At 43.6% G+C, this 26,272-nt stretch overlaps 1 protein-coding gene across 2 annotated transcripts in view; it reads right to left on the reverse strand.

Annotated features, from left to right (window-relative positions):
* PRKCA (protein kinase C alpha) overlaps window positions 1–26,272 on the reverse strand; it is a 1,912,272-nt gene that overhangs the window by 601,606 nt on the left and 1,284,394 nt on the right. For both annotated transcript variants that reach the window (XM_069655048.1, XM_069655049.1), the window contains exons 6-7: window positions 14,379–14,535; window positions 14,147–14,281 (exon numbers count right to left, since the gene is read on the reverse strand). In XM_069655048.1, coding sequence (XP_069511149.1) covers window positions 14,147–14,281; window positions 14,379–14,535 — 292 coding nt within the window. The remainder of the gene's footprint in view (window positions 1–14,146; window positions 14,282–14,378; window positions 14,536–26,272) is intronic.

Raw genomic sequence — 26,272 nt, forward strand, 5'->3', positions numbered from 1 at the left:
AAATGTTGAGAATACATCTTTTCAAAAAGTCATTTTTTCGAAAAGACATTCTTCCGAAATAAATTCGAATATGGTATCTAAATGCAGGTAGGTATTAGTGCAGGGCTGGGCCCAGAGTTAGGGTTAGGGTTTGGCTTAGTTTAAGGGTTACATTGGGGGGTTAAATTAGGGTTAGGGCTAGGGTTAGTGTAAGTGTTAAAATAGGGTTGGGGCTTGGGTTAGTTTAGGGGTTAGATTTGGGTTAGGGTTGGCGCTAGGGTTAGTTTAAGTGTTAAAATAGGGTCAAGGTTGGGGTTTGGGTTAGTTTAAGGGTTACATTGGGGGTTAAATTAGGGTTAGGGCTAGGGTTAGTGTAAGTGTTAAAATAGGGTTGGGGCTTGGGTTAGTTTAGGGGTTAGATTTGGGTTAGGGTTGGCGCTAGGGTTAGTTTAAGTGTTAAAATAGGGTCAAGGTTGGGGTTTGGGTTAGTTTAAGGGTTACATTGGGGTTAGGGTTGGGGCCAGGGTTTAGGGTTAGGGTTGGGGCTTGGGTTAGGGTTGGAGGGTGGGAGGTGTGGGGGGGTGGGGGGGTTTTAGGGGGGCAACCCCCCCCCCAATATACACAAAAACTTTAAAATGTAACAAGGGGCTGGCCAGTGCTGAAATTTCGACACTGTACAGCTCCATGTAACGTTTTAAAGTTACCGAAAAAAACATTGAAATGCTACTTTTAACATGTAAAAGTGCATTTCTATTGAAACCAGTCCATGTCTATTGTCGACGGATTGGTTTCGATAGAAATGCACTTTTGCATGTTAAGTATAGGATGTCAAAGCTTTTGTTTTTGTAACTTTTATTTCGAGGCTTTAGTGATTCAAAACGTTTGTTTCAAAACAATCACTATAAACCTCTGAGCACGCCTAACTCCATATGCCAGCCATGCTCATACTGGCCTATTGTGCAATGCCTGATCCAGGCCCAACACGTTGGTGTAGGTCAGTTTTCTTGGTCAAAGTGGGCCAGGTTTATTGCCAGTCTGAGTTACTTCACTGTGCAACTAGTATCTTTGCACAGTATTTCTGAATATTCTTTACAATTCATAATTTGCAACACATTATAGCACACATCTACCCTTTGGTACTACTCGAATAGTGTCACAAAAGGAAGGAATTGCAATTTATGAATGCAGGTCACTTTTTCATTGGTGGCCGAGCCAATTTGATTCCCCAGTCAGACCTTGTAGGCCAGCATTGGAGAACTAAGGAATATTGCACATGCAAAAATGCAGCATCTCCCCAGGCACACTAAATGTTGCGGCTCTGCTTCACAATTCTATTGGTCTCAACCACACTCTGGAGACCAGCATAATATATAATAACAATTATTGACCACATAATTCAAGAGTGAATCACACAATCATATTGTGCTGCATTACTACAGACCACATGTGTTAGATCTTATTACTTGAATGGTGTGCTGATTCCTTCGTCAAGAGCACAGTGTACTGTGACGATTCACTAGCTTTTGTCACTTCTCCCCAAGGGGGAACCCTTTCCCATGAGGCTAGGGAGGAGCGGGCACTATCCCAATAGTCCCCGTAGGGATGGTATTATGCCGGAGGACCTCATGGGGAGGGACGATCACGTTGGGTACAACATGTTACGTCACATCATTCCCTCACATGCCTTAGCCCCCCCCTCCTCAATTGCCAACTACTTTATTGAAAGTAAACCAATGTATTTCTGTGGTGCCAGGAGTACAACTAAGATAGAAAGTACTAGGACGAAGCAGAACCTAGAAAGCATAAGAATTACTACGTTACCTGGTACTGAGACAAGGTGGCTCACAGGATGTATGAGGAATACCAATGAGTCATTGACAACAGGTGTTGAAGTGTTAGTTCAGAAACCTACCCTACCATTGGATAGATGGTATAGTATGTTGGCCGAAAACCAATTGCATCATATGCCCTGCCTCGCCTTTAAAGAATCGTCATCATAACCATATAGCGTCCATTTTGTCTCCAGATCCGCCATTTGCTGTCCTTGCCTTTCTGTTCAAACACTTTGCAAAATGTATTTTATTTCATTCTGCTCTAACTGGAAGCAAGGCCACAAGTTACATGTTGAGAGAGCGGCCCAGACAGAGATGCCAAGCAGTACAGAAATACATTGTTTTCCTCCCTCACAAGTCCTTGAAGGCGAGCAGAGAGGCATTTAATTACCACGCCAGGTGGCAGCTGGTCTCACTGAAACTGCAGAAACAGGCCGTTAAAGGCATGAATTATACTTTTCCAGCGGCCCCCCTTTTGGGCCCGTCTTAGATCAAGCTGACCCCCAGTTCACGAATAGAAACTAGACGTTGGCATGCTTAGGAATTTGTCTCTCCTACGAGCACAGTTTGCTCGCTAAACAAGTGCTTTATGTTCTCCAAAACAAAGAAACATGTCTACTCACTGCAAAATTGCAACTGTTACTAAATTAAATAATTTAGATTAAGAAATACCGTGTCATAATTGTCAATCACCAAAGCCTAGCTCAAGAAGATACATAATGGGCAGTTTTGGATGTGTCACAAACAGATTGTACGATTGTCTTTTTGTATATATGATACTGTTGTAGAATGCTTGCTCTCTTGCGTCTCACAAGGTCTGGGTGACACACGTTGCGAGACGTGAGATCCAGTCGGCCGACTGAGAACATATGCTTTGCAATAAACCCTAGCTTTTGGGAATTGAACCTCGTGTCTGTCGTATCAGTTCGTGTATGGTGATTGTGCCTTGTTTCCATGCCCGAGGGTCTTCAGGGCCTAGCAAAAGAATAGGAACCCTCCCCCATTTTGCTCCATCGTGTACGTTGAATTTGAAGAAGGCGTAAACGAGTCGAGACGAGACCGTCGAGCCGAGATCAGAAGGTGTTTGGGGCGCCCCTGTGAAAGTGATGAGACTCCTTTGCAGATCTGCACACAGCCGGTCCCTGATCGACACGCAGCGGCCAGAGAGCAAGGAGGCGAGGGTCCCGAAACAAGGCCGATTGAGCCAGATATATAGTCGCAACGATCCTTGGTTGTGTCTGTATATGGACGAATTGCGTCTTGAGAGACGAGCTGATTGATCGGGTGAGTCGTGCCCCGATTCTTAGCAGCCCTGATATTGGTTGAGAGTTGCTCTTGCAAGATCAAACGCCCAGGGTAAGGTACGAATAAAATCAAACATGCCTGGGAAATTGTCTTCCTGTCTAGTGGGATTTTTCCACTGCGGTAGACAATCTTTGGAAACTGGCAAGGCTGCGCCACCTGTAGGGATGCCAGCATACGAGATATATGTTAAGTATGGAATAGGGACAATAATGTTTAATGAACTTTGGCATAAACAGACCAGACATGTAGAACATTTGCAATGGCCGAAACACGTTACTTTTGAGATGCCTCGCATAGAGCATTTAGAATCAGTATTGGTACGCAAGAGGGCACGCCCCGCGACATTTGACATCATAGGAGACTGGAGGAAGGAAGATAACCTCTGTTTAAAAAGTAGAGAGAAACATGCGCGAAGACATATCAAGTGCATAATTAGCGGCAGAACTAAAACAGAAAGAATGGAATGAGGATATTAGAAGAGGGGATATGAGTATCCAATTAGACATACAAAAAATATATCCACAACAAGTTACTTGCATCCAATGAATAAATAAGATTTTGAAGGAAAAAAGACAAGAACGCCCTCGAAGCAAGGTTGACATAATTGCACCAGCACCCATTGCTTCACCTCAATTGCCACCCCCCCTTCCTGTTGTTCCCACCGCACCATCTCCCCCTGAGCATGTGATCCCATTTCCCCAACCACCGACGGAGTATGAATTAGCGGCTATCGTAGGAGGCAGCTCTGCAGAGGCGGGGCCTGCTCAGAGAGAAACCACCAGAGTAACCCATAGTACGGTTAGCAGGAAGAGGAGAGAAGAACTAAAAGAACAGGCAGAAATGTACATTGAAAGCAATGACAAGGGATTGACGCTGAGTTCAATGTATGACTACAAGAAGCTCGTGAAAAACAGGTACTGTTGGAATGCATGGGATAGTATTTTATGAATAGATGGAAGCAGTTAATTGGTATGATAGCACCACATAAATTGCAGGATTTGGATTCCTTTTTTACGTATGAGGGAAAGTGAGGTGGAAATAAAAGAGCACAAAGACAGGCTATTTGAGTTTAAAGATGAACTTGATGATTTATATGCAGAGATATTTACTGTTCCTGGATTTCCGCACCAAGAGGTAAAAAGAGGGAGACAAGAGGTGACACCATATGTCATGCAGCGTTTTTTTCCGCCGTCACAACCTGTTAGTGAAGATATAAAAATATGCACACACGAGGCGCTTAGATGGATTACGGATGCTAGCATCCCTGTAATGGAGGTGTATGATACATTTGAACAGTATACGATAGAAATGCAAAGGAAGGTATTGCAAGTAATGGTTGAATATTTGCAAGATAAATGTGTTGAGAGGAATGATTGTTGTCCCTCTGAATTAATGACAATATACAAGAGAGCGCTTTCACCTGAATATGGAAAGACTACCCTATCACTCAATTTAGCTATAGTGCTTAATAAAAGAACGAAAGAGGAAACAGCCAGTTCGATATTCCCCATGAGAAAAGTCCCTCCCACTTTTGTGCCAAAAGTAGAAACTCCTGTTGTTGATGGAGCTCCAGCACAAGTAAGAGAAGCGCATTATACAGCACAGTATGTACATGTCCCTTTCTCTAGACAAGAGGTGAATAATATAAAACAAATAATCCCTGATTTGAGAAAGAATCCGGCAGAATTCTATAAAGATATTGAGTCATATTTGAAATCGTCCATTTTCACAATGAGTGATATTGACCTATCATTTCCTGTGATTCTACCAGTAGATATATGGAAGCAGATTAGGACTATAGATGATATTGATATTTTGGGCGGTACATGGCAAAAGCTAATAAAAGAAGATACAGACAGATAGGCTGGCGAGAAGCCATCACCAACCCTGTCAGCATTACTGGCGCTAAAAGTACAAAAATTAAAGATTTTGGTGCTGGAGAGACGAATTATCTGGGACAAATTGATGCATGCGTGCAAGGGAAAGATGAATTGGCCACTGACTGTTTTAACAGATTCGAAGAAGTGTTTGCAGATTTTAATGGCCAAGATTTAAGCATTGAACCAGGGAAGAGACTATTTGTTGATAAATATGTGAGAGGATTATTACTGAAAATTCATAATTTGATAATTACGTCAGAAAGTGCATGGCAAGCGAAATCACAAAGTGAAGTATTACACACGGCACAGTACTATGAGAATAGAGTAAGTATAGAGACAGAGAAAGAGGTGAGGGATAGAGTGAATCTAAAAACAAGAGTGTTACTGCAACAGGTGGCAAATAATAATAGGGGCGGAGGTAATGCACACATGAGGGGGAAACACTCCGACATACACGGAGGTCCAATTGGACTAATTCAATGTGCATATTGTAAGGAAGAAGGTCATTGGCGAGCACAGTGCCCACATTTACAGAATAGGAATGGGAATGCCCCGAGAAGGCAGAATAGAGGTCGCCCGGGAACACAGGGACAGAATAGAAACACCAGAATGCCACAAAACCAAAATAATCAAGGATATAACAACCAGAATCAGAACCAGAACCAACATCAGCAGAATGGTGCAGGAGAAGGGAATGTTTTTGACACTCAATCAAATACATACTATACTGGTGACTTCACATTGGATGATTTATTGTTCAGCTAGGACAGCCCAAGACAGGGGTTGGAGCCGGTGTCTATTCCTGTTGATCAGAAAGAACCCTATGTAGAAATGAAAATTGGGAATAAGGAGCACACTTTTCTAGTGGACACAGGTGCTCAATAGACCATCACTTGTTTCCCAAGATACCACTGTCAGGGCAAAAGAATGTTTCCGTAGGGTTCGCAGGCACCCCAGTAATTACTCCAGTGTCACAGCCAGTAGCCATAATACTAGGTCCATTCACTGAGTCTTGCCCGTTTATGTTAACACAAAATTGCGGGGAGAATTTATTGGGTTTAAATTTGTTGAAAAAATTAAGTGCGGTTATTCATTGTTCTCCTGATGGAGTGTTTTTGAGAATATCACCACATAAGGTGTCAGTATCACAATTTTTGTCTAAACCATTACCGACTGAATTAAGCAAGGTACCGACTTGTATATGGGCAATGAATTACAACGATGTTGGTTGTTTGAAAATAGAGCCAGTGAAAATTGTTTTGAAAGAGGGAGTTACATTGCCACGTATCCCGCAATATAACATTTCAGTGGAAGGAGAGAGAGCATTGAAATGCATTGTTTTTATTTTGTTAAACAAACGTGATTGTTAAACGAAATTGTTGACACATTTGGCTGCACATGGACATAAAGCATAATTGAAAAAATTCCAGTATTGTCGAAAGGAAGTGGCCTATTTGGGCTACCTCCTTTCGAAAGAGGGAAGGAGACTAACACGAGAAAGGATAGGAAGCATCTCTGGTATGCCTATTCCAAAGACACAGAGGGAAGTCAGAGCCATAATAGGCATGGCTTCATATTGCAGGCAATGGATTGCCAATTTCGCAATGATTGTGAAACCAATGGTGGCATTGATGAAGAAGGATATTGCTTTGCCTCTACTATGGAGTGAAGAATTTCAGAATGCATTTGATGTGCTCAAAGTTGCACTGTGCTCAGCTCCAGTTTTGGGCACACCAAATTATGAAAAGGATTTTAAGTTATTTGTGCATGAAAATGATGGCTGTGCGCTGGCTGTTTTGACTCAGGAACAAGGAGGAAGAAATAGACCATGCAGTTATTTTTCTTCTGCACTGGATCCTATTGCTTGCGCTTTTCTGCGCTGTTTGCGAGCGGTCGCTGTGGCTGCCGCGTCAGTAAAACAAACCAAGGGAATGGTTTTGTGTCACGCCTTAACCTTAATGGTGCCTCACACAGTAGACATTCTTTTAAATAGAACGCAGACGCAACATCTCACATCAGCTAGACTGACTAGATATAAAATCGTCCTCTTTGCACACCATATTCAAATTCAGAGATGTTGCACTTTGAATCCTGCAGAGCTAATACCCCCTCCCAATGAAAGAACAGGTGAGAATGAATCACCACCCCATGATTGTATAATGGTTACTGAACAAGAAACGAAAGGGAGAATTGACCTAACAGACACCCCACAGAAAGAGCCAGATAGAGAACTGTTTTCTGATGGTTCCTGTTTTAAATTGCCCGTTGGCACATCAACTGCTGCATATGCCAGCACGACACTGAAGAGTATTGTAGAGAGCAAAAGACTTCCATACAATTCAGCACAGGCTGCAGAAATAATAGCATTAACAAGAGCATGTGAAATTTCTGAAAATTTGAATGTAAACATATACACTGACAGTCAGTACGCATTTCAACTCTTGGCTGAAAGGGGTTTCTTAACATCACCTGGAACTAAGATTCAACATGGCCCTTTGATAGCGTGATTGTTGTCTGCACTCACGTGTCCAAAGCGACTAGCAATAATGAAATGCGAGGCGCATAAGAAAGTAACATGTAACATTGGAAAAGGAAACACATTTGCAGACAAAATAGCGAAACAAACTGCCACTGATCCATGAACAAAAATGTTCATAGCCCAGACAGAAGGGGTACCCAGCATGATAGAAAATGTGATTGCCACAGTCAAGGAGATACAAACAGAAGCAACTTCAGATGAAATAAAAGCGTGGGCTGAGTGCTCTGCAGAATTAGACATAGAAGGTTGTTGGGTGGACAAAGAAAGTAGAAAGTGGATGCTGCCCAACTCCTATGTAACAGTAATGGTCATCATGGCCCACAGCCCCACACACATGTGCTAAAAAAATGATTCAGATTTGGCCACAGTATGGCAGAATCCACACATTAGAAAAACAGCGGAAAGGCTAGTCCAGAATTGTATGACTTGTTTGCAACATAATATTGGAAAAGGAACAACTACTCCCACAGGTAGTTTTGGCCCCCCTCTATTCCCTTTGAAGTAATCCATTTTGATTTCATAGAAATGGAAAGATGTCAGAACCTAAAATACATCTTGGTGGTAGTCTGTGCATTCAGTAAATGGGTGGAAGCATACCCGCTTAAGGACAGCACAGTGATGAGTACAGCAAAAGTAATGCTAAAGGAATACTTCTCCAGATTCGGCCCGCCACGGGTCATATGGTCAGACAACGGCCCGCATTTTGTTGCCTCCGTCATATTACAGATTTGTGCAGGCCTTCAGATTGATAAGCGATTCCATTCCGCCAGACACCCTATGAGTGCCGGTCTTGTTGAGCACCAGAACGGCATCTTAAAGAATAAAATAAGTAAATTCTGTTCAGGGAGTCAACTAAAGTGGCCAGACGCACTGCCTTTAGCTTTGTTGTGCATGCACACGTCTGTGCAAGCTAGGACTGGACTCTCCCCATACCAGATTGTCATGGGGAGACCTGAGAATGTTTGGTGCGCACTACAGCCTAGGCGCCTGAGTGAAGTTGAATACCCTTTGCTCAGCACTTATTGTAACTTGTTAACGCAGAAACTCTGTTTGATTCATCAGCAGGTGCAGGAGGCTCTTCCTGTCAGATATACAGGCCCGGGGCATTGTCTGCAGCTGGGCGAGTGTGTCCTGGTCAAGAATTTCGAGAGGAAATCCTCGCTCACACCCAGGTGGAGGGGCCCATATCAAATTCTCCTGGCAACACAGACTGCAGTCCGTGTGTATGGTCATAAGGCGTGGACCAATGCCACCTACACGAAAAAAAATTCCATCTCTGTTGAAAGAACTGCCTGATCCAGACAACAAGAAAGAAACAGCTGCCCTTGATTCGAAAGACACCCTTGCCAGTTCTCTGCCACAAATACTGCCCGAGCCAGAGAAAAAGTCTGAAAAGATTGCCAAAGAGGAAAAGGGGCTAAATGTGCCCCAACTTTGCCCAGTTGAATCCGCATCATCACAGGCTGACATAAAGCCTGCATCATCACCTACTGCATCCAAGGCTGACACTGAGCCTGCATCTGGAAGTGCATCTGCACTGTTCGTTGACCACATGGTACCTGGAGCAATAAGGTACAACCTACGTTCTCAAAATCGAAAGTGATCTGATCTACGTGTTTTGTTTTTGCCTCTATTCCCATCTCAGATGAATTGTGAATAGGATGCCTAGGGAAGTGGCGTGTGGGGGCTGTACCAATCTGCATCAATTTGGGAGCTCTGGAACGCGGCTTCCAGGTGCTATCTTGGAAAAAATCCATTTGTTGATCACCCCGTGCGAACGAGCGGGGCGCAGATGGTACGAAGGCAATTGATACGTGCTCTGAAATATTTTGAGCAATGTGCAGAGGCACGATAATCTTGCCACATGATTAGTAATTCAGGCTGCTGAGAACTGGCCTAGATGCTTTGCTGACTCCTTTGGACGCTTTGCTGTTTCCATGGGCGCGGCTGTAAGAACTATTCACGACAAACATTGTTGGAGAAGAATTGCACACAATGCCCATACTCGCTTCTGTTCCCTCCTGCACCAATGCTGATGATGTAATAGATATAGATACTATAAAAAGGTCTAGAAGAATTTGCTGTAGAAAATTCATGCTAATGATCATAACACTACTTTGCATTTTGAGTACACTGATCCCAGTATTATGGTATTTGGAAAGCGTACATCCATTGAATTCTCTTTTGCCTGCCACAAAAGAACCTGTCGGAGACAGCCAAGTCCATATAATCTCTTATACTCTCCCTCCAATAGATGAAAGACACAGGGAAGGTTATAGTAATAACACGTTGGTTTTTATAATGAAAATGACTTACTCTATCCTGAACAGAACAAATTGCTGGGTCTGCTCCCATCTACCCCAGCATGGCGGGAAAGGAATTGGTTGGTATGTACAGCCATTACCCCTTAACACAGCATGCTATGCATCACTAAGTGCACCATTTCACGGAAAGTGGAATAAGAGTGACACAGGTCAATTAGATAGAACAAACATAGATGAATTTGAGAAAGTGGTAATGGAACTGTAGGTTGTTCCGTATTTAACAGCACAAGAGTGATAAAACCTGTGGTCGCAAGGCCGGTGGACAGACTGTATGTGCCTTATAAGTCATCTGTAATGACGTTTCACATGAACACAGTGGGGAACAAGGATGTAGTGCCCCCCTCGTATATAGTGAATTACAATCCTTGCACTGTCCCATTCTGCCTGCGGAATAATGTTTCCTATTCAGTCGGGATGTTCAATAGATGCATGGATATTTCAGTACTTGAAAGAGAAGAAGAACCAATATATGTAGGTGATCCTGTTTATTTTATATGTGGAGAAAGAGCTTATCCCTGGTTGCCTAGAAATTGGGGTGGGGTGTTATTTAGGGATCCTTTTCCCCGGGGTATTCCTTTCCCGAACATCAGATATATCAAAATTATCTAGATCGAGGGCTCGGCGGGATGATGAAACAGGGTTTATTGTGGAAGACATAGCAAAATCATTTATACCATTTTGGGGCCAAGCAATAAAATCATGGAATATACAGAGATTGTCCAGAATTTTAGAAAAAAACGATAAATGGAACGACCAATATATTATATAATATGACACTAGAAGAAAGGCAGTTAGGTTAATGACACTTCAAAATAGAATTGCTCTTGATATCATTTTGGCTGACCGTGGAGGTGTTGGCAAAATCATGTGGTCAGCGTGCTGCGTATTTGAAAGTGACACCTCCCTGATTTTTGAGGGGATAAAGAAATTACATATTCTGAGTTCTGATCTTCAGGCTCCAAAAGGTGGTTGGGAACTGAATATAAGTTCCTGGTTTTGGGAGTTATTACGCTCCTGGGGATGGAAACTAATTGCAATTATAGTAACGGTACTCAGAATCTTCATGACACGTTGTTGTTGCATACAATGCCTGCCAATTATTTGCTCTGAAATAACTGATGAATGCGTACACATGGTAGCAGAGAAAAGGAGTACCAAAGTACATACGAATGCAAACAACGAAACACAAACTATTAAAGAGTTCATGTCGATTAATACTGATGATGACGATTACAGCAGTACGTCTAGTTCAGAACTAGATACATGGTCAGAGGAAGATGCAATGTATGGATGATGCTCTTGGCTTATGGCCAAAAGGAGGGTTTGTTAGTTCAGAAAACTACCCTACCATAGGATAGATGGTATAGTATGTTGGCCGAAAACCAATTGCATCATATGCCCTGCCTCGCCTATATAAAATCATCAGCATAACCATAGAGCGTCCATTTTGTCTCCAGATCCGCCATTTGCTGTCCTTGCCTTTGTGTTCAAAAGCTTTGCAAAATGTATTTTATTTCATTTTGCTCTAACTGGAAGCAAGGCCACAAGTTACACGTGAGAGAGCGGCCCAGACAGAGATGCCAAGCAGTACAGGAATACATTGTTTTCCTCCCTCACATGTCCTTGAAGGCGAGCAGAGAGTCATTTAATCACCATGCCAGGTGCCAGCAGGTCTCACTGAAACTGCAGAAACAGGCCGTTAAAGTCATGAATTGTACTTTTCCAGCGTCTTAGATCAAGCTGACCCCTAGTTCACAAATATAAACTAGACTATAGCATGCTTAGGAATGTGTCCCTCCTACGAACACAGTTTGCTCGCTAAACAAGTGCTTTATGTTCTCCAAAACAAAGAAACATGTCTGCTCACTGCAAAATTGCAACTGTTACTAAATTAAGTAATATAGATTAAGAAATACTGTGTCATAATTGTCATAATTGTCAATCACCAAAGCCTAGCTCAAGAAGATACATTATGGGCAGTTTTTGATGTGTCACAAACAGATTGTACGATTGTCTTTTTGTATATATGATACTGTTGTAGAATGCTCGCTCTCTTGCGTCTCACGAGGTCTGGGTGACACACGTTGCGAGATGTGAGATCCAGTCGGCCGACTGAGAATATTTGCTTTGCAATAAACCCTAGCTTTTGGGAATTGAACCTTGTGTCTGTCGTATCAGTTTGTGTATGGTGATTGTGCCTGGTTTCCATGCACGAGGGTCTTCAGGGCCTAGCAGAAGTTATGCTGGGGTGGAATCAATCCCCAAGAAGGAAAGCGAAAAAGGACCTGAGGTCTTCGCCTTCCTTCTGGGTCAGAGAACCCAGGAGTTTCGAAGCACATGCTGGACCCGAGGGAAGGGTTCAGCTGGGAGAGTCTGTGAAGGGTTCTGCATTGGCAGGACCGTGCTCAGCTGCAAATAGGTTGAGGCAGTGGCACGACCTCCAGGAGGAGGTGGACTGCACCGTCCCTGGATGGTGCAGAGACTGTAGGAAGCATCAACATGTGAAGACACTGCAGAAGCAGAGAAGAAGCTGACTGCTGTAGGAAGAGGGAATGAGACCGACCCCAGTGCCTGGAGAGACCAGCGCTGTGCGAGCAAGTCCCAGAAGGTAATGGGAAGCACGGGCATGGGGGAGTTAGGAGGTCTCAGCATCAGGCCAGGCCAGGGGCTTTAAAGGTCTGGGGTCCAAATAAAAGTAAACAGTGCATCCGAGGGAATCCTCCTCATAACAGTGGCAGGGATAAGACCACTGACCACCAGAGAAGAGTCTGGGACTGGAACAAAAGTAAAGAGTGCATCCGAGGGAATCTTCCTCGTACCAGTGGAGGGGATAAGACCACTGACCACCAGAGACGGATCTGGGACCTGAACAAAAGTGAGGAGTGCATCTGTGGGAATCTTCCTCATACCATGGCAGGGATAGGACCACTAAACAACAATGAAGAGTCTGAGTCCCCAACAAAAGAGAAAAGTGCATTCGAGGACATCTTCCTCATATCAATGGCAGAGGTAAGCCCACTGACCACCAGAGAAGGGTCTGGGACCCCGACATAAGTAAGGCTCAGAACTTTGTTGATTCTGTGAAAAAGTGCCAAGGCAAAAACCCAAGTGAGAAAAGAACTCTAAAACACCAGGAGAAGGGAGTCATTCTCCTGGTGGGAAAATCAAAGCCAGTCAAGTACGCTGAAGAGGCGCCAGGGGAAAGGAGTCATTTCCCCTGGCACTGGAGACTGCTGATCGATACCAGGAGAAGAGAGCCATTATCATGGTATAGTGCTAGATGAGCAGTCACTATGGTGTCTAGGGCGAGCCATGGGAAGGGAGTCATTCCTCCTGGCATTTCTGTTCAAGAGGATATTGTTGGGAACATCATACATACACCAGGAGAAGGGAGTCATCTACCTGGGGAGAGAACTTTCTGTGAGATTGCTGTGGGCCAGGGGAAGGGAGTCATTCCCCCTGCTATTGTCTTTGCAAGAGAACACTGAGGGAACCCTACTAATACACCAGGTGAATCGAGTCATTCTCCTGGAGAAAGAACTTTCTGTTGGACAATATTAGTTTTAATCGTAGTGTAAGGATTTGACACAGCAAATTGACAAGGGGGGTCCTGGGAGTCCCTCTGCCAGACATTAGTCCTGGTTACGAGAGACTTACCCAGAGTCTTTAGCTCACTATCTTTCACAGAGAAGAAATGAACCTAGGACCCCCCTTGTTAATCTGCATATTTCAGTAACTTTGGGTCTCACCCTAAGTTACTAGGGGAATCCAGACGTGGACCCCTTGCTCACTATTCTTAGAGAGGCACAGATCCACCCTACTGATGAGGTCCAACCAGACCGAAACACGTGTCTGGGGTTTCTGTTGGTACTCTTGTTCAGAGGAGAATTGCCTAGTATTTCGGTGCTGGACTGCCCCAGGGCAGGACAAAGACTGATATGTTTGGGATATTTCTTCTCTCTGAAAGATAGTGAATTAAAGACTCTGGGTAAGTCTCTCTTAACCAGGACTAATGTCTGGCAGAGGGACTCCCAGGACCCCCCTTGTTAATCGGAGGATTTGACACAGGACAGTGGATTTTCATTTGGACAGACATGCTGACAGTTCAGATTTAGTTTGTGGCAGGGAACTCCCCTCTTAAAGATAGGGATAGTGAGGGTTTCTTTTACGTTAATACAAGTCTTTAAGCACAAACATGCTTCCTTCTTCGACACCCTTACAGTACATAAAATCGTGTTTATTTATATAATTTTTAATTGCAGCATATTTCTCAAGGTGGGCACTTACCAGCCACACACCGGCATTTTCATTAGCTCAGACACACCAAACGAGAAGGATCCCATGAAATCATTTCTCGTTGTCCGGTCCCAGTCCCAAATTTCTACCGATAACCTTCGATCTTTGTCAGTGGGTTTTAATTTGCTGATGAGAAAAGAGAAGGCAAGAAATGGTTGGCAAGTGATTGGGAAAGCCAAGGTGCTCAAAGAAACAAAGTGTTAATAGTGGACTTCAGACTTACAATGTGAAAGTCTCGTTCCAATGAGGGTTAAGGCTGGAGCGAATCGTCTTCGTTTTCTTTTTGCTTTCATTCTTGGGGTCGGGAATTAACTTTAGTTTTACATACGGGTCAGAAAGTCCATTGGGGTCCATGGGTATTAGATTTCTTGCTTCTTGCACTGCAAAAAAAGAAGATTTAATGAACAAAGAGATAATGAAAGAGGAAGGATTAACTCATAATATTAATGAGAACAGACCAAGCAAAGCCCAGTTGACACAGCCGGGTATGCAGCTTGTTTCAAAAGCAGATTTAATAAATGTCTAGACAGAAGCAGCATAGATGCAGAGACATGAGAGAGCCAACCAAACCAACAACAACATAGCCTTTTAGCTTAGCGGTGGTCCCGTGCTGCCAGATTCTGTTGTGGCTTGAGCTATAGTTTGACTGGGTGTAGCATCACAGAAAGGATGGGAGAGGATACTGCTTGTTTGGTGGACACTGGTGCTCTCAGTGCTCCCAGATGTGTAACCAGATACTGGTGAAAAATGCCAGCCCAGTAGGCTAGGTGGCGGTTTACCCTGCCCGCTTCTCCCATCCTTGTATTACTATCTTTTCTGCAGAGATCAGGTGAGGAACAGAGCTGTGCTCCTTTGGGTAGCCGCTTGGCCCAGGATTGCAGAGGCTTTTCTCCCCCTTCTCGATACCTTACCCAATCCTGCTTAATCTCGATAACCTTGCCTGATCTTAACACATCTATATCCATCTTGTTGAACTTATCATAGTTAGGCATCCAAATGTGTAATCGCTCCAGGAGGTAATATGCACAATATTGATGTATATATATTTTTTTGTGTATTGCTCTTTCCTTAATGCACCATCTGTGGTGTTTGTGGTGCCTCTGTGGTGCTGGTAAAATACTGAGGAGAATATGGCAAAAAGGAACCTGGATATGTGGTTGCCGTCCACAGTGACGGGTAAAAAAAAGAAAGGGCTATCTGGGAACAAACTCAGAATCTATCGAAGAAAGGCCCCCAGCCAATGGTATGACAATAGTAATAGGGTCTGGTACCGAGGCTGCTGTTGATTCCAGCCTCTTGGTTAAAAGCCATCATCAACATACCTGGCTTGGAGCAAGTCCTAGATCCCATAGTGAATACGCATCTAGTAAATGGCGATAGTGCCGTATCCACCAAGACTTCTGAAAAAACATTACGTTCTGTACCCCGGACCGCAAGAAAGAATCTCTTATCCTCAGCTGAGATACATGTTTATCAATGGCAAGACCACCTCATTTGGTTTTGCCTCTAGCATTATGACATCTTCCCTAAATCAGAGCGAACATGAACTACTTACATCCTCTGAGGGTATTGTGGTAAGAGACCGACACAGTGGTAGCATGATTTTGATTGCATTAGTCTTTTATTGACGGAATAAGGGATTAGGAAATGCCTCTCTGTCCCTAAAACTAAGAGGGAGGTTCTCAGTTGCAAAAGAATCTAATAGGTCAGTCAGGATGTCAACCAAAAATGAAGTCCACTGTCACGTCAAAACCCCTACCTCTATCCCTCACATTAATAACTCAAATTAAGGTGCAAGGGGATCTGCTTCTTCTTAATGGCTTCAAAAGTTCTGCTTCAGTTCACAAAGTAAAGTTCCCAAAAATGGAGCACAAAACAACTTTCAAAACTTAGTCCGACAGGTTGTCAGCTTCTCACAACATCACAAGGGGCTTGCTCTTCTCCTGGCTTTCTGCAATGTTCATAGTCGAGCCCAAGTTATTTGTCTCCCTTCTTCTGGGCTCCTCCACTGTATTTTCCTCAGCCAAATGTCACTTCTACACAAAACTCAAGGGGTATGCTTCCCTTTCCCTTGTTTCTTTCCAGCCTCTCCACTAATGTCCCTGCCATCCTTTTTGCTCCAGGGTAGGTATGGGGATATTTATTATTAACACTTTGTTCTAAAGGATACTGTGGTTTCTTTCCCTGTTCCTTTGTTTGCCTTCCCAGTGTCCCTGGTATACTATTCTGCCAGGTACTGGGAGCATGAAGAGGGGTTTTCCTGTTCACCTGGGTGCAAGTCCCAAACTTGCTTTCGCATGTTTCATCTTCTCAGCTTCAATCTCAAGGGTACTGTTTTTCTTCCCCTTTCTTATGCTTGCGCTCACAGTAAACCTGGTATACTACTATCCTGCCAGGTACTATGTCCAGTGGGATTAAGGTTTACACAATTTGCTTTCCTTTAAATCTTGTAGCTAATGTGTTTTTGGGTTTGAGAACCAGACTTGCCTGCTTTCTCTGATTTTGTTTCTCGGCAGGCTCGGTGCACTAACTTGTCACGCACTACTGTTCGCAACCAAATGTGACCATGTTTCGTCATCAGGGTCACAGACCCTGTCTTTGGTTTATTCTATTCCCTTTTCCCTATACCGCCACATCTTCCGGAGCCAGAGACTTTCTACCCACTCGTGTACCTTGTTCTTGTGTCGTCAGGGGCTTCTGCTCCTTTCCAGCTCCGCTCTGCACCGGTGGGACTCGCAGGGCTCTGCGTTGCATCTCTGGGTCTGTGGTGGCTCTGCCAAACCGTTATTTCAGCAGGGATCGTCCTCTCTTCCCAGGAATCAGGACCGCTTTTTGAGTTCTCTCGCCAGTCTGCCTTCACTCTCGATGGCTTCCGACCAGCTGTAGACTTCTCGGTTCTTCGTTCTGTGTCCTGCTCTCCCTCCTGCTTGCTGACAGCACAGCAACAGCTTGGCAGGTTCCTCCGAGGAGGACCACTCATCTTCTCAGATCCTCCTTCCATCTTTATACTTCTCTGCGTTCTTCACTGTCCGAATTGACTAGACCGTGCTCTTGGGACTTGCACAGTGTTCACCACTGCTTTGTGCCTCTTCTTCGTCCCAGTAGCCGGGGTCGGATCTTCACATGGCAACTTCCTACTCTCTCTCGTCTCAGTGTATGTTACTGGATTAAGTTTGTCTATGATGCAATAGCACATAAGGGAGGTAGGGACTGGGTATGAGGATATGGGAGTCTCTAAAGGGGTATCTACATACTGCGTTCTCCCTGTGATGTCATCCCTCATCACATGAGGGCTTTCCCCTCCCATGTGATCCTCCCATGGTGTACCGCCCCAGGGGGATTATTGGACAGTTGCTGCACCGCCCTGGCCACATGAGAAGGGACGAGTCATACTACTGTGGCTAAGGACATGGTCTTTCAAGCTAATTCTCCATCAAAGGGTCTAGGGAATTCCCCACACAAGAGTCCTGTGGATTGGAGAGTGCACAAGGCAGGGGGCATGCACCTTCACCAGTTGGGATTGCATGGTTTGAATCATAGTTCTAAAGTAACAGAGTTAAACCTTTAAACTTTTTGGTGGCAATGGATTGGCTGGTTTATCAATGATCTATCGATGATGGTGTTCCACTGGAAGTCGACGAGTTGAAGAAGCTTGGGTATGGGCTAAATACTATACTAACAAATATGCCACAGGGTTTAAAGATGTCACAGGATGAGGGCATGGATGGTATAAACCAAGACACCAATGATAGAAGAAATCCCATCTCCAAAACATCGATGGGAAAGAAAGTTGTGTCCTCCAGATTTGACTACAGATGGTTGTAAATCATTGCACTGTGGTTCTCCCCTTCTTCTGACTCTCGGGAGAATTGGATTTACTGATATACTGGTTATATATAATATGTGGATGATTTTAACTCGCGTGGGGCGGGCAGTGTGCCACATATACCGTTTGGTAATGTGATTGTGCAAGTCGGGTGGTCAGTGTAGCAGATGACAAGCAGTCTGGATGAAAAAGGTATGAACAAGAATGATTTTACACTGAGTAAGGTTGTAAAAAACTTTGATATTCCTCTGCTTCATGAAACATGGGCAAATTAATCTACCAGCCTTGATGAGTTTATATTGTTTTTATTTTATGATAAGGCAAACCTTAATTCTCATGAGAAATGTATTGGAGATTTAGTAACATATATGAGCATCCTCAGCAGGTGTGTCCGTCAATTAGGTTGCTCCAAACTCAAGCTTAATCTAACAATGCAAGCCAGGGTTCTGAACAACCCTAGTGCTCAGCGCACCCGCTCTCCACCCAACCACAGACCGCCTGTGCCCCACCCTCCTGTCACCCGCAAGAAGCTGGACTGTTTTTTTATGCTAGTTGCACCACACTGTCTTGCCTCGTTGTGTAAATATGATATGGCATTTATAACACGCCTATACACAAGTGTTTCAAGCACTTTGCACTAGCAATAATCACACGTTTGGTGGGCTTCACCGGGCCAATAGCTGCACTAGAGGATATAACTTGGGTCCCAGGCCGTTATTGGCCAGTGAAGCTCACCAAATGGGTGATTATTGCTATATTTTACGATCCCTTAGGATTAGTGTAGGGAAGTTTACCACATCATCCAAAGACATGTTATCTGTATATGTAATTGTGGATGGTTTTGTTATTTCATATTTATAACGCACTAGTTAAAAATAGCGATCCCTCACCCTGCACTACGTTGGAAAATAATACAGCTCAAACTTTGGATTTTTAAGTGAAATTTGGAAACCGGATCCCAAAGATAGGAAAGTTCCAAAGACTGCGAATTAAAGAGTGTTGCACCTTTGATATCGTCTAAGCCCTGTCCTTGTCCCAAAACGATTATTAAATATTTTCTTCAACAAGGTTTAAGAGAATAAACTGGTGACTACCTTCGTACATCCTGCACGAAAAATATTTTAAGGACATCAGAGCAGGTCCATAATACATTATGGGCACGATTCACAGAGCGTTGTATAATGGTACAATCCCATAGGAAAATGCTCTGTGACTCAGGCCTTATATTTTAATCAGAGTCCAACATTGGCAGATGGCATTAGACCTGCAAGTATTCAATCGAGAATAGACTGACCATAATCCTCTGCTATGTTTACACCATATAGGGACTGATAAGGGGGTTTGCTACACCAAACACTCTGAGGGGATCTTACATTAAACCGAAGAGTACATTGGGAGACATTGAATTTACTTCAACAACACAGTTTAAGAGAGGCAGCACCGCTCCTGTTAGATTGCTTCAAGGAGAACATTCTACTTAACAGATATGATTGCCGCCTATCAACAGCGAACAAAGGTCATTTTGCTTAAGTTGACTAAAGAGGTATTGGATAAAAAGGCAAACCAGGAAAATGAGTAGTTTATATGAAATATGGAGCAGAAAGAAAAACACTCTGGGAAACTCATAGAATGCAACTCAGGGATAGTGCTTTGGTATGTGAAAGGAGGAAGGAATATGCAAAGATTTGCACTGCCAGGACTAAAGGCAGGAGGCCTGGGAGTAACTTTAGCAGCTCTGGAAAACAGAGATGATTCAAGGAGTTTCCTGATGACGGTGGGCAAGGCTGTGAATCCCACCATAAATTCATGTATAGAGACCATTGTCCAAACTTCTGATTGAGTTAAACCCTTTAGCTCAATGTTTTGAAAGGATGATAAAGATGTGGATTGTGTGGTGATGCATCCAAAAGAATCAGGCCTGGCTGGACATTTTTGGATTTCATACTTAATGTTACTAAAGAAATTAAAGCACAAAAATCAAACAAAAGCCCTGGCTCAGATTTGATACCATCTGCTCCATATAAGCCAAAGCTAGAGTTATGGGGTCCTATCCTCTTTAAACTTGTTAGTGCAGTGGTTTCGAGTGATTAAATTACTAAATCATGGCATTGTGCAATCATAAACATTTACAAAAAGGGTGATAGATCTCTACTTGGATCATGCCAACCAATCCCACGTTTGGATGCTTCCTCTCACATTCTGGGGACTTCAATCCATAAGCAGTTGATCCACTGGATTGCATCTGGTGATATACTTTGGGATACTGAATTGAGATTTAGGGAAGTGCTGGAGACAATCAACCAGACGTCAAATGTCTTGTTATTATCACTTTTGAATCAAGGAACCTTGTTTTTGGAACTCTACGCAGCCTTTGCTCCAGCGGATCATAACGTAACACATTCAGGGCTTTATACCCAGAGGTCGAGCGACTTAATGAGTTTACTGGACCCAGAGTACTCAACATGACTTTGCTTTTTGTAAACTGGGAAAAAAATCAACATATCAGTGTAGTTCAATTAAAAAAAATCATATTTAAATTTCGTTAAGTAATCCAAGCGATAAAAGAAACTGAATTACATCTTAATTTGTGCATAAACCCCGAGAGCTGCTACTTACTTCCGCGTGTTTGGTATTGTTGGTGATTTGCGTTCACTCTGCAAATAAAGCACAGTTCAAATGGTCACTCCCTCCTACTCCTCGCAGGTATCCGTAGCGTATCTCTGTCCTCGGGTCACAAGTCACAACTTTAGCTTGGGCTGGAAGGTGGGGCCTGTGTAGAGTGCAGAGCCAATCACTGCCCCTTCTAAAGGTAATGGTAACGACCAGTCCTCCTGTGTGGTGAGTAAGTCATGAAATATTTTCCGGCACTTGTGGAACCCGAGCCCCTAACTTCGGCAGTGGGTTGTTATTGGCAATGCTTCATTAGAACAGTGGAATGTAGGCAGTTCCATTGCAGAGAATGTGTGGACGGGGGCATCCTATATCTTTCATTGGTGGAATGCTCTAATAGCAATAGTGCACCCCTACGCAGGAAGATACATGGTGGAAGCCCCCTTGATCTCTCCTTAAAGAAGCGGTCTATAAAAACACTTTTTGGCCTGGGCCCCCCCTGAGCAAAATTTGAGCAGGCTGCCCCCCCCTCCGAAAAAATGCCAAATGGACAGTAAGTGCAAATGGCTATGAACTATATGCGCCGTCACCGCACCCTGCTGCCAGTATAGTCCCTGTGCTCCCCCACTGGCACCCATCACAGTCTCTGGTCTCCCTCACCCCCGTCCTGGGCTCTCTCTACCCCACCCCACTACAGGCCCTGGGATCTCCCCACCCTGTTCCCACCACTATTCAATGGCTCCCCCATCCTGCTCTCATGGCAGGCTCTGGGCTACCCTCGCCCCCCTGCTGCCACCATAGCCCCAGAGCCAGTGGCAGCTCGAGAATTATTTAAGTGGAGGGGCATAAATATTTCCCCCAGATATGCCACAGCGACTGAGCATAGCAATCAAGGGATGTTCGGGAGGAGGAGGAGGATCTCCCCCTGAGACATTTTTTAAAATAACGGGTTAAAATGCTATAAGGATTTAGAGTTTGGGAGTCTTTTTCCAGAATTCTCCTTTTGTACTTAGAGCCAAAATCAATTATAATTCACATTCCCAGTCATTGTTGAAAATGCTTACAAAGCTATTCTGTTTCCTTTGGTCTGAAATGTTCTCAGGCAACTTGGGGTACCTGGGATGTCCGGGTTTCTCCACACTTGTTGACATTTGTCAGCTGGCTATAAATAGTGAGTTTGCTAAATCGGGTCTTCAGCTTGCAATGAACATCGTGTGTAATGATATCACTTACCTGCTTACGGCTATCATCGCCCTAGAACCTAGACAGAAAGAAATGTAGTGCAATGGTAGCCGTATGCAGGTAAACGGTACCATGACACACGATAGTCACTGCAAGCTGAAGACCAGACTTCTTTCTGGGAGCCTAGAATCCTCAAATCTCCCTTAATAACGTCTGCGTCATTTTCAAGTCTTGGCAAACTTTGTAAAAATATTTTGCAAAGCGGAGCACAGTTCTGCTCCAAAGACTATTGTCTGCTGCTGTGAAAGAAGCATGGCCCGTGGCACGGAGGTTAATATAGAATACAGTTTGTTTGCCCAGTTTGATTCTTTTTGAGTGAGTGTTCCTGACCTGGACATGATCCTCAATCTCAAGGCACCTGCTATAAAATGCACTCAATTACTGGGCTTGGAGGAAAAATGTTTTGTTTTCTATCAATTCATCCGGCGACGGAGCCCTCTCTGGTAACCTTATCAGGTTCTGTGCCGTGCACAAGGAGGCTGGCAAGGGAGTACGTGCCCGCTATCTGAAATGCCCATACCGAAATGGAAAAGGAGTATGGAAGGGACCCGTTCGGACGCTTTACGTGATTAAACTTTAATTCCTGGGCCTGCAATGTCCAGGGCTCTGGTTACTTACCACAGGCCCAATTCACGTTTTTACGTTCACGCAATGATGAGCCTATCTGCCGTAAGTTAACTTATCCAATGCCATGTTTACAAACGAAAATCACGTCATTTTCAATTTAGAGAACAGAGCCTCCTTTTCCGTAAATTTTCTTGCGAAGGCACAGATCATTTCAACAGACTGATAAGCAAGAGACCATATATGACATTTTTGTATCGTATTTATATAGTTTGAAACAAGCTAGGAAGCAACAGAGCAGTGGAAGGGGAGGTTATGGAGTGTAGTAGCTTGGGTAGCTCCTATTAGAGGGGGGTTAATACCTGGGAGTAGCAGGCCCTAAGGACTCCTAGGTTTTCCATGAAGAGCAGAGTCTTGAGTTCCTTCCTGTAGTGCAGGAGCATTGGAACGGTCTGGACTGCACCCGGGATGGTGTTCCAGTAGGTTGGGTCGCAGCAAGGAGGCCTGCTCCCTGGTTTTCTCTTTGAGTCTCAGTTTAGTATCAAGCTTCACAAGGAACTGGCTTCCAGGGACCACGTCAAACCTTAAGTCTCCGAGTTAGGGCCTAAGAAGGCTGGTGTTTGGATAGTAGTTGCCTTATATGTGATGCTGCAATTTTGAAGAGTGTCCGGTCAGGTATGGGGAGCCAGTATAACTCTCCTCCTACGATGGAGGAGATGTGGTCACATTTTTTAGTTCCTGTTATGATCTGTGCAGAGGCATGCTGAACGGTCACGCAGGGCAGATGCGTGGCTGGGACGCAAGTGAGCCGCTGTGAGAATGTTGGCAGTCAGGGTGTGAAAGCCCCAGCTTTTTTGATGGTTATTAATATAAAATTTAAATCGGTGGATATGAATTGGGACAAGCTTGAGGCTGTATTAAGGATTAGTCACCCCAGTGGACCATTATGACAGGACCTATTGCTGACAGAAGGAGCCATTCCCCAAGGACGGTTATCTGTCCACAATACCAGCATATTCCATCCAGACAAACTACCACTGACTGCATGTAAAAACACTGAAAACAAACATTTTCTAACAGATCCGGTGTTTCTATCAAGCAACAAGTGGGTAGGTGGCCACCTTCGGAAGACCATAACACCATCAAAATGATGCTAAGACTTGTACAGTGAAAAGATCTTTTTTACAGAGTTACACAGAAAAATACAGAGTTATACGTGCATTGTGAATTATTTTAAACACATATTCATTCATGTTGGGATTAAATAAACTCACTGTGATTGTGCAAAGTATTGTGAGAAATGCAAATAAGCTTAGCCCTTAGGAGCAGGAAATGCAGTACTTTATCCTGGTAGTATAGGACCCTGGTCTTGTATTGCATCAGATCTATGCAATCTGCTCACATTCCACACAGACTGTGGTCATAGAATTATTTAGATTAAGAAGGTTTTTAGAGGCTGTAGGAATGGACAATTATTGGGGTTTCATAATTGGTATTTCTTTAAGGGATTGGCGGTAATGCAAAATGCAAATATTCCTTCCAAACATGAACACCTTAAAATGTAATAATGATCCATAAAATCCATGAAAACAAGAGGAGCAAAATCAAAGATGCATGTCCATGGATCATGGGCAAAGCATGGTCAAATTACATTGAACACATCAAGGATGACCACAAATGACAATGCACAGCTCGGATTGCTGGTCCTTGTATACCTGTGTTACATGGACAGGGAACATGCAAGGAATTACCCTATTTCATGGACAAAACCATAGACACACGATACTGTGGCAGGTTTGACTGTGATGAGCATGAATATGCATTGACACATGTGTTCATCCATGATACCTTGATCAGCCAAATGTTGCTTGTCCATGTATACCCCTGTACCGTGGGCAGAGACCACACAAGAAATGACCATGATTGGTGGGCAGACCAAGGACAAGAATAACACAGGCAAAAATCAGAGACAGAACAGTGATTACCATGTATGAAGAGGGACAACTTTTTTAATCCATGATATAGACAACCAAAGAACAGGGCACATTTAAAGAGTTTTTTTTTTTAGGAGATGCTTTCCTGAGTTGTTTTGCTTGTCTGCATGCAGAATGCTGTTGGTAACAGTTGTATTTCTGTACGAAAGTGCATGTAAAGTATTATTTCTGGTGCCAATTTCCAGATCTAGAAACAAATTTGATAGAGCTATGTATCATGATCGGTGAAACACTGCATTTACTGTTGTTTAACCATGTTCTTTGCTTAACCAGTCCCCGTTAGACAAATGTCATGGACACTGTGCCCAAGCACATCATATGGAGATATAATTCTAGGAGCCAGCATTTAAGATTGTACTTGCACCCTACATGACAGACATAAAGGTTGACATTATTGAGATATCTCAATATTCTATGAACATAGTTTAGTTAAAGGTTTTTTGGTCAGTGCAGACCTACACCTTTAAGGCACCTGGGTGCTTAAAAAGCTAACAGCGAAAAAAAACATTGTACTTAATTCATTCTGTCGAGGCTCCCCTGAGAAACAGATGCGGTTTAGCAACTTTCTGAAAGGACGATGATCCTCTTCTAATCTCAGGTCATAGGATAGGAAATCCCAAAGGGTGAAAGACTATTGTTTCAGATGTATTTTTGACACTGTAAGCAGGACGAGGTTCTCCGAGCGGAGAGAGCGGCTTTGGGAGCATCTTTTAAATTTACTAATGATGAAATCAGATCTGGTTTGGAAAGGATTGTGAACAGGGCACTGCAATTTAAACTGTATGTGCTGAGCCACTAGGAACCAGTCCTGCTGCCTCAGAGCAAGGGAAGAGTAGGATCTTTTAGTTAGCGTTAGAAGAATTCTGTTATAAATATTCTGAATTCTCTGAAGACTAAGAATTGGATAATTTCGGGGAATTACAGAAATATAAGTGGGATGAAATAAAAGCATTATCCAGTCGAAAGCTGTTGCTAAATGAGAAGAAGTAGAGTCGTTTTTCAATGGACAAATTTGGCTTAAACAAGTGCCAGCTCATATTTTGTTTTGAGGAATCAAGGACAAGTGTTAGTCTAGGATTACAATAAGATTGCGTGCCTTATCCAAAGGAGTTGGAGATCCAAGATCAGTGGGACAGAAGGTCAGACAGTCAAGTCCAACTTGGTAACTTTTATCTGCAGGGAAAGAATTCTATTTTGTTGGTGTTAAACTTAAGGTGGTTACTGTCAACCAACCTATTGAATAATTGCAAAGCAGTGGCAAAGATGGGATTTGTGGAGGATGACGTCCCACCCCCCCCCCTCGCTATCAAATATAAAAGGGTTTGGACGTCTTCCGCACAGTTGTAAAAACATACTAAAATACGTGAAAGCTTAGCCAGTGTTTTCAGGTAACAGTTAATGAGTAGGCGTGAGATGGCCAGACCCTGGTAGATACCACAGGACATTCATGAAGGAGAGAATTTTGATTTCTCAAGGGCCACGAGTCAGAGATCCAAGCCAGCGCTAGATGTTTGAGATGCCAAATTTCTTTAGGTGACACATGAGGATGGGACGGTTGACTGGGTCAAAGGCAGCCGAGAGAGGTAATAACACCAGCATTTCAACATGCCATCAACCAACTCCCCTCATATCATTGGTCATTGACGTAAACGCTCACTCAGTGCTAAAAAAGTTTTCTGATGATTCCACATGTTTTTAAGTTGGTAGGAAGCAGCTGATTCCATGAGTTTTCCAAGATAAGGAAGGCTCTATATGGGTGGAAATTTGGCTGGATCCTGTATATCTGCTCCTTATTTCTTACGTAACAGCAGAACTATAGCATTTTCAAATGGGGAAGGAAAAATCTACAGATTGGGTGATCTACTAAGGGAAAACTTTATA

Source organism: Ambystoma mexicanum, chromosome 3q (assembly GCF_040938575.1).
Source record: "Ambystoma mexicanum isolate Mex_15411 chromosome 3q, UKY_AmexF1_1, whole genome shotgun sequence".
Taxonomy (NCBI): domain Eukaryota; kingdom Metazoa; phylum Chordata; class Amphibia; order Caudata; family Ambystomatidae; genus Ambystoma; species Ambystoma mexicanum.